The sequence below is a fragment of the Salmo trutta genome, chromosome 12 (genome assembly GCF_901001165.1).
Source record: "Salmo trutta chromosome 12, fSalTru1.1, whole genome shotgun sequence".
Lineage (NCBI taxonomy): Eukaryota > Metazoa > Chordata > Actinopteri > Salmoniformes > Salmonidae > Salmo > Salmo trutta.
Genome location: NC_042968.1, coordinates 54,203,149 through 54,211,929, shown reverse-complemented (window position 1 = coordinate 54,211,929; position 8,781 = coordinate 54,203,149). Strand labels below are relative to the sequence as shown.

The 8,781-nt window shown below is 44.0% G+C and overlaps 1 protein-coding gene across 1 annotated transcript; it reads right to left on the bottom strand.

The window, feature by feature from the left end:
- Positions 1-6,603: 6,603 nt before the first annotated feature.
- On the bottom strand, positions 6,604-8,579 carry LOC115203795 (28S ribosomal protein S24, mitochondrial). Its single transcript, XM_029768797.1, has 4 exons — positions 8,471-8,579; positions 8,180-8,260; positions 7,943-8,054; positions 6,604-7,735 (listed from the first exon to the last, which is right to left on the bottom strand). The coding sequence occupies exons 1-4, from the start codon at positions 8,507-8,509 to the stop codon at positions 7,452-7,454; spliced, it is 516 nt and encodes a 171-aa protein (XP_029624657.1). The 5' UTR covers positions 8,510-8,579; the 3' UTR covers positions 6,604-7,451.
- Positions 8,580-8,781: the final 202 nt, after the last annotated feature.

Below are 8,781 nucleotides of genomic sequence, written 5' to 3'. Positions count from 1 at the left end.
AAGATCTATAGGAGATAGCTCTGCCTCCCGGTGTTTGCTTAGAAATTCTACTAACAATTAGCAGGCCTGCATAGTACGTGTAAGTATATACCACAGGACCAAATCAGAGAGATAATGAGTGAACAGATGATGAATTCGATATAGTTGCACCACCTCACATGTATAGTTAACATAAGTACAGTCATCAGTTGTATCTGTGTGTGATCCCACCAATTTGGTAAAGAACTGAAGTGAATCTGATAACTGTGTGTCTCCTTTTTGGGTTGCATGATGGTCTGTTGGGTGTAGTGTACTGCAATACAATCACAGTTGCTGAGGTGAAGGATTAAATTGAAGCCTTAGCAGGAGGAAACTATCTGTATGTTGAAAATCATCTATGTTCATTCATGAGCAGAGTGAGGATGACGGACTTCGGAGAAGCCCTATCTAAGGTTTAGATTAAGGGTGAATGTTAGAGTTATTGCTGGGTTTAGGGTAAGGGTGAAGTTTAGGGTTAGGATAGGGATTAAGGTTAGGGCTAGGATTAGTAGATAGTTAGTTGAAATGTTAATGATAGTCTGTAGAGCATCTACAGATGAACGATCCAAATGAAGTGTTACTGTTATATTGGACAACATGACTGGAAGGGAATCCAGTTCCAAGAGGAGATGTCACTGAGGTGGCAAAACCCAATGGGGCCTGTTTTTATTTATTTTATTTTATTTAACCTTTATTTAACTAGGCAAGTCAGTTAAGAACAAATTCTTATTTACAATGATAGCCTTCCAAAAGGCAAAAGGCCTCCTGCAGGGACGGAGGCTGGGATTTAAAAAAAAAAGATATATAGAAAACACGCATCACAACAAGAGAGACAACACAACACTACATAAAGAGAGACCTAAGACAACAACATAGCAAGGCAGTTGTGGTAGCAACACAACATGACAACAACATGGTAGTAACACAACATGGCAGCAGCACAACATGGTAGCAGCACAAAACAGGGTACAAACATTATTGGGCACAGACAACAGCACAAAGGGCAAGAAGGTAGAGAGAACAAAACATCACACAAAGCAGCCACAACTGTCAGTAAGAGTGTCCATGATTGAATCTTTGAATGAAGAGATTGAGATAAAACTGTCCATTTTGAGTGTTTGTTGCAGCTCGTTCCAGTCGCTAGCTGCAGCGAACTGAAAAGAGGAGCGACCCAGGGATGTGTGCTTTGGGGACCTTTAACAGAATGAGACTGGCAGAACGGGTGTTGTATGTGGAGGATGAGGGCTGCAGTAGATATCTCAGATAGGGGGGAGTGAGGCCTAAGAGGGTTTTATAAATAAGTATCAACCAGTGGGTCTTGAGAAGGGTATACAGAGATGACCAGTTTACAGAGGATTGGTGGCAAATCTGATGGCCGAATGGTAAAGAACATTCGCCGCTCGAGAGCACCCTTACCCGCCAATCTATTAATTACATCTCCGTAATCTAGCATGGGTAGGATGGTCAACTGAATCAGGCTTAGTTTGGCAGCCGTTCAGGAGACATAATGTTACAGAACATTCAGAAACAAATTTATTGTTGCCTGGGGTGGAATGGCGGTCCGTTCCATCACCCAGAGCACACATGCCTACCAGTGTCTGCATGGATTCGAATCTGACCCAAACCAGTGTCTACATATATGGAAACAGCACGTTAATATGATCTGTGGTTAAAAAGAAAAGGTCCCAAAGAAATGCTTCTTTGTGACATCACAGGATAGGATTAAAAGTTTAAAAAACAATTATCAGGCCTTCCACTGTCATGTTGTTGGCAAACTTAATGATGTGTTGGAGTCGTGTGCGGCCACACAGTCGTGAGAGAACAGGGAGTACAGGAGCGGACTAAGAACGCACCCCTGAGGGGCTCGGGTGTTGAGGTTCAGCGCGGCAGACGTGTTGTTGCCTACCCTCACCATCTGGGGGTGGCCGTCAGGAAGTCCAGGATCCAGTTGCAGAGGAAGGTGTTCAGTCCCAGGGTCCTAAGTTTAGTGATGAGCTTGGAGGGGACCATGGTGTTGAACTCTGAGTTGTAGTCAAGAAACAACATTCTCTCTGTCCAGGTCGGAAAGGGCAGTGTGGAGTGCAATAGGGATTGCATCATCTGTGGATCTGTTGGGGCGGTATGCGAATTGGAGTGGGTCCAGGGTGTCTAGGATGATGGTGTTGACGTGAGCCATGACCAGCCTTTCAAAGCATTTCATGGCTACAGATGTGAGTGGTACAGGGCGATAGTCATTTAGACAGGTTACCTTGGCGTTCTTGGGCACAGGGACAATGGTGGTCTGCTTGAAACATGTAGGTAGTACAGACTGGGTCAGGAAGAGGTAGGAAATGTAATTGAAGACACTTGCCAGCTGGTCAGCGCATGCACTGAGTATGTGTCCTGGTAATCCGTCTGGCCCTGCGGCCTTGTGAATGTTAACCTGTTTAAAGGTCTTAATCACATCGGCTACGGAAAGTCGTCCAGAACAGCTGGTGCTCTCATGCATAGTTCAGTGTGTCTAGCCTTGAAGCGAGCATAGAAGGCATTTAGCTCTCCTGGTAGTCTCACGCCACTGGGCAGCTCGAGGCTGGGTTTCCCTTTGTAATCCGTGATAGTTTGCAAGCCCTGCTCCATCCGATGAGTGTCAGATCTGGTGTAGAAGGATTCAATCTTAGTCCTGTATTGACACTTTGCCTGTTTGATGGTTTGTCAGAGGGCGTAGCGGGATTTCTTATAAGCGTCCGGATTAGTGCCCCGCTCCTTGAAAGCGGTAGCTCTAGCCTTTAGCTCAGTGCCGCTGTTGCCTGTAATCGATGGCTTCTGTTTGGGATATGTCCGTATGGTCACAGTGGGGACAACGTTGTCAATGCACCTTTTAATGAAGCCGGTGACTGATGTGGTGCCACTTCTCAATGCCATCAGATGAATCCCGCAACTTATTCCAGTCTATGCTAGCGAAACAGACCTGTAGTTTAACAGCCGCTTCATTGGACCACTCCCGTATTGAGCGCATCACTGGTAATTCCTGTTTGAGTTTTTGCTTGTAAGCAGGAATTAGGAGGATGGAGTTATGGTAAGATTTGCCAAATGTAGGGTGAGAGCGAATTTTGTATGTGTATCTGTGTGTGGAGTAAAGGTGATCAAGAGTTTTTTTTGCCACTAGTTGCACAGGTGACATGCTAGTTAGTATAAATGAGGTAAGATGGATTTCAGTTTTCCGGCATTAAAATAACCGGCTACCAGGAGCGCGTCCTTTGGGTGAGCATTTTCTTGTTTGCCTATGGCCCTATACAGCTCCTTGAGTGCGATCTTAGTGCCAGCATCGGTTTGTGGTGGTAAGTAGACGTCTAAGAAAAATATAGAAAACTTTCTTGGTAAATAGTATGGTCTACAGTTTATCATTAGGTATTCTAATTCAGGCAAGCAAAACTTTGAGGCTTCCTTTATATTAGAGATACTGCACCAGCTGTTGTTAACAAAGAGACGCACACCACCACCCCCCCCCCGAGTTTACCCGACGCGCCTTTCTGTCCTGCCGATGTATAGAAAAACCAGCTAGATTTATATTTTCCATGTTTTTGTTCAGCCACGACACGGAGAAACATAGGATATTACAGTTCTTCATATCACGTTGATAGGATAGTCTCGAACGGAGCTCGTCCAGTTTATTCTCCAGTGATTGCATGTTTGCCAATAGAACAAAGGGTAGAGGCAGTTTATCCACTCGCCGATGTAGTCTCATCAGATATCCTGCACGCTGGTCTCTATATAAGCCGCCTCTTCCTTCTTCAAGTGTTGGGGAATTGGGCCTGGTCCGGGATGATCAGTATGTCATTCGCCTCCAACTCATTGAAGTAGAAATCCTCATTCAAATAGAGGTTAGTCATCGCTGTTCTGATGTCCAGAAGCTCTCTTCAGTCATAGGAAATGGTGGCGGAAACATTATGTACAAGAAAAGTTGAGATCAGTGCACAAAAACACACAAAATAGCACAATTGGTCAGGAGCCCGTAAAACGTCTGCTTTTCCCCCCGGCACCAACTCAATGTAGTCAAGCGGGTCGAGAGCTTCAAGTTCCTCTGTGTCCACATTACCAAAGACCTATCATGGTCCAAACACACCAACACAGTCGTGTAAAAGGCACGACAACGCCACTCTTTCCCCTCAGGAGGCTGACAAGATTAGGCATGGGCCCTCAGATCCTCAAAAAGTTCTATAGCTGCACCATTGAGAGCATCCAGACTGGATGCATCACTGTTTGGTATGGCAACTGCTTGGCATCCGACCGTAAGACGCTACAGAGGGGAGTGCGTATGGCCCAGTACATCACTGGGGCCGAGCTCCCTGCCATCCAGGACTTCTATACCAGGCGGTGTCAGAGGAAGGCCTGAAAATTTGTCAATGACTCCAACCCAAGTCATAGACTGTTGTCTCTGCTACCGCACGGCAAGCGGTACCAGAGCGCCAAGTCTGGGACCAAAAGGCTCCTGAACAGCTTCTACCATAAGACTCTAAGCCATAAGACTGCTGAACAATTAATCAAATGGTTTCCCTTTGATTTGCATTGACCCCCTTTTTATGTGCACTGATTCTCTAGCACAGGCTCTGTGCACACTCACTGGACTCTATCAACGCACTCACACATATTACACTGACACTCCAACACACTACATACGACTGCATATCCTCACACACACTTTCACTCTACACATACAGTATGCTGCTGCTAATCTGTTTATTATATCATGATTGCCTAGTCACGTTTACCCCTACCTACAGCACATGTACATAATTATCTCAACTCACTCGCACCTCTGCACATTGACTCAGTACCGGTACTCCTTGTATATAGTCTCGTTATTTTGTTACTATTTATTTTTTTGTCATACTTTTTAACTGTGCTTTGTTGGGAAAGGGCTCGCAAATAAGCTTTTCACAGTAAAGTCTACACCTCTTGTGCATGGTGATCAATATAATTTTATTTTCAAAAACTGCAACAAGTTTCTAGCCCAAGGGAGGGTATTTTCTTGCTCCCTACGTAACTCAAATCAAATCAAATTTTATTGGTCACATACACATAGTTAGCAGATGTTAATGCGAGTGTAGCGAAATGCTTGTGCTTCTAGTTCTGACCGTGCAGTAATATCTAACAAGTAATCTAACAATTTCACAACAACTACCTTATACACACAAGTGTAAAAGGAATGAATAAGAATATGTACATATAAATATATGGATGAGCTATGGCCGAACGGCATAGGCAAGAGGTATAGAGTACAGTATATACATATGAGATGAGTAATGTAGGGTATGTAAACATTATATAAAGTGACTAGTGATACATTTATTACATCCAATTTTTTATTATAAAAGTGACTAGAAATTTGAGTCATTATGTTGGCAGCAGCCACTCAATGTTAGTGATGGCTGTTTAACAGTCTGATGGCCTTGAGATAGAAGCTGTTTTTCAGTCTCTCGGTCCCAGCTTTGATGCACCTGTACTGACCTCGCCTTCTGGATGATAGCGGGGTGAACAGGCAGTAGCTGGGGTGGTTGTTGTCCTTGATGACCTTTTTGGCCTTCCTGTGAAATTGTGTGGTGTAGGTGTCCTGGAGGGCAGGTAGTTTGCACCCCGGTGATGCGTTGTGCAAACCTCACTACCCTCTGGAGAGCCTTACGGTTGTGGGCGGAGCAGTTGCCGTACCAGGCGCTGATACAGCCCGACAGGATGCTCTTGATTGTGCATCTGTAAACGTTTGTGAGTGTTTTTGGTGACAAGCCAAATTTCTTCAGCCTCCTAAGGTTGACGAGGCGCTGTTGCGCCTTCACCACGCTGTCTGTGTGGGTGGACCATTTCAGTTTGTCCGTGATGTGTACGCCGAGGAACTTAAAACTTTCCACCTTCTCCACCACTGTCCCGTCGATGTGGATGGGGGCTGCTCCCTCTGCTGTTTCCTGAAGTCCACGATCATCTCCTTTGTTTTGTTGACATTGTGTGAGGTTATTTTCCTGACACCACACTCTGATGGCCCTCATCTCCTCCCTGTAGGCCGTCTCGTTGTTGTTGGTAATCAAGCCACCACTGTAGTGTCGTCTGCAAACTTGACGATTGACTGCGAATCTCATAGTGTTTGATGTCATTGGGTAGAACTGAACTTATTTTCTACAAAACTTAGAAATTGGCAAATTTTCACATGTGCTGACATTGGTATTGTGCTGGAGATAATAAAATGTTGAAAAGTGGTGGAGTTGCCCTTTAACTCAATTTGTATTTAAAGAAATGTATTGTGTTGTGGTCTGGATAAGAGCGTCTGCTAAATGACTTAAATGTTAAATGTAAATGTGTTGCACCATGGAGAATATAAAGGACTGATATGATTGCCTGCCATGTAGAATAGAGAAGCATGTCCGTTTCTATACATTACATTTATCTGCAAAGTTCTGAACGTTTCACCGGACTGAAAACATACAATAACACCGTCTGAACCAGTCTTGGTACAGTCTGTCTCCATAGACGGGTTGGTTGTTTAGCAACAAAACCAATGTGTGCAAAACTATGGGGCAAAACGGACTGGGTTGCCTTAGATTGTTGACATGTAAACTATAGTTCATCTCCAATGTTTATTGAAAACATAAGTACATTTGCACAGTGAGCATTTCGCTCAAATACATTGTTGCAGTTGTTGGTTAGCTAACTAGCAGATTTGAGCCATATTAGCATAGGCATGACATCAGTCAAAACAAGACATGGTATAAAGAACAAGATAAAATAGCCACCTACAATTCCCCACATGGCAGCTTCTTGTCATTGTTGCTAGCCATCTGCCCATCAAGAATAACAGACTTCTGTCCCATTGAATTGTGTACATCGTTTGTGACGTTGTCAGCTAACCCCTCTATTCCTTCCTACTGTGAACAGCCAGCTCTGATGCAGTTGTTTAACACACACAGTAAATAAATGCAAGGCATTCCATGTGAAAACGGATTTCAATAGACACGTTCAAATATTCTATATTCAAAGGTTTTTCACCCAGGGTAAAGCTAGTCTGGGATCTGGGAATCTGGTCATTTCAAGTCTTGATACCCATTGACTCTTGAAGAATATATAGCCTCATGAGCCTATCCCAACAGTCTATTATAATCCAAAATATAAGGTTTTATTCACTGATCACAAACAAGGACGTAAACCCCTCAAAATATGTTTAAAATTATCATGTGGATGTCATGGACTGTCAGTGAGTCAGTCCATGCATCTAGAGCGTGATTTATGAATTTGAGAAAGGTTAGTTTCCTAATCTCATCCCTCAGCTATATAGCAAAACAAGTGGTGGGGTGGCCATTTTGTTGTTTTTCTGTTCCCAGAATGTAACTTTAACGATGGTAACTATTGTGTCTAAGTCCTTCCACAAAGTCCTATATGACCTGTCTCCTGTCAGCAGTTCCTGTTCCTCCTCAGAGGTACTTGTAGACAGCCTTGTCGGCTAAGGTCTGGATCTCCATCTTGACGGGACACTTGTAGAAGTGGGAGAGCAGCGTCTCTGTGTAGCCAATAAGGAAGTAGAACTTCTGAGGAGGGAGTTTCTGCAACATCAGGGCACACACCACCAGCATGTTCCCTCGCCGCTTTATCACAACCTCATTGGCTAGGCAGTTATGGAAGGTGCCGAAGATGAAACGGCGCACGAACACGTCCTCTACTGTACGATCGGATGCTCCTCCCTCTCCCTGTAAGTTGCCTAGTAGATAAAGAGGGCAGAATAGAGGATGGAGGGAGAAGAGACAGAAACATTAGGAATACTTGAACAATTATGAAGTTTACTTAGCTGCATAATTAACTGATGAATTTAAGGCTAGCCCCTAGGACAGCATATTTGCTAATAAGTTTGGGGTTGTCTTTACATATAAAGGTCAGATAACTTAGTGTGTAGGATAAAAAAACTCACTAGTGTGCTGGGAGAGCCATCCCTTGCGATGGCCTATGTGGTGGGGGTGGAGGGCTTGCTCGTAGGTCAGTGGTCGGTCTCCTTTCCCCACTCGGATACGTGCTGCCCGATTCTAAGACAAAAGAAAAGTACAGATGTTTAGTTGGAAGCAGTCTTGTCAGCAGCAAGTGAGTGACTAGGTAATGTCCAATGTGGAGGATGGAAATGCTGTAACGTTAGTCTTCGAATAAAACATACCTTGCAGCATACTGCAGTGACATGAAGTGTTCGTGTTCCAGAGTTGACGCATATCGAAGTACCGACTCTGGCATGCGCGATCTGTGAGGCAAAGACATGAATGCAATGACACTGAGCAACAGACAAGTAACATTGACAGCTAACGTTAGCTACATCGGCTAGCCAGCCAGAAACACACTTTCTCCAAGCCCACACACGTGTCTCAACAAAAACGGTTCATAGTTAACATGTAACAATACTTTAAAGTATAATGTTGTCAGATTATGGACTAAATGTAAACCTGCTTCTCACCGATAATATCACACTCCGACAGCTCAAAGACGCAGCCATTTTGACTAACGAAAGTGTTTGTGGGAAGGGCCATTGGCCTGGGCATGGCTAGAAGGGGTACAGCTTTTGTCAAATGAACGTCAGATTTTACTTTTCGTAGCAGTGTAGGATAATTAGGTTAGGTTAAGGGTTAGGGTTAGCCAAAATGCAAAACGTTTCAAATTTGGACAAAAGTGGGAATCCATCAAGCCATGACCAGTGGCGATTTCATCATGTAAATCTTGGTTTGTAAAAAAAAAATCTAAAGTAGAGGGATGCATGCCAGCAAAGCC

Excerpts from the sequence above, each read along its gene's own strand:
- LOC115203795 (XM_029768797.1), bottom strand. The coding sequence starts at position 8,509 with ATGGCTGCGTCTTTGAGCTGTCGGAGTGTGATATTATCG. Across the intron at positions 8,261-8,470 it reads GTCGGAGTGTGATATTATCG|ATCGCGCATGCCAGAGTCGG; the intron begins GTGAGAAGCAGG and ends TTTGCCTCACAG. Across the intron at positions 7,736-7,942 it reads ATGGCTCTCCCAGCACACTA|GCAACTTACAGGGAGAGGGA; the intron begins GTGAGTTTTTTT and ends TTTATCTACTAG.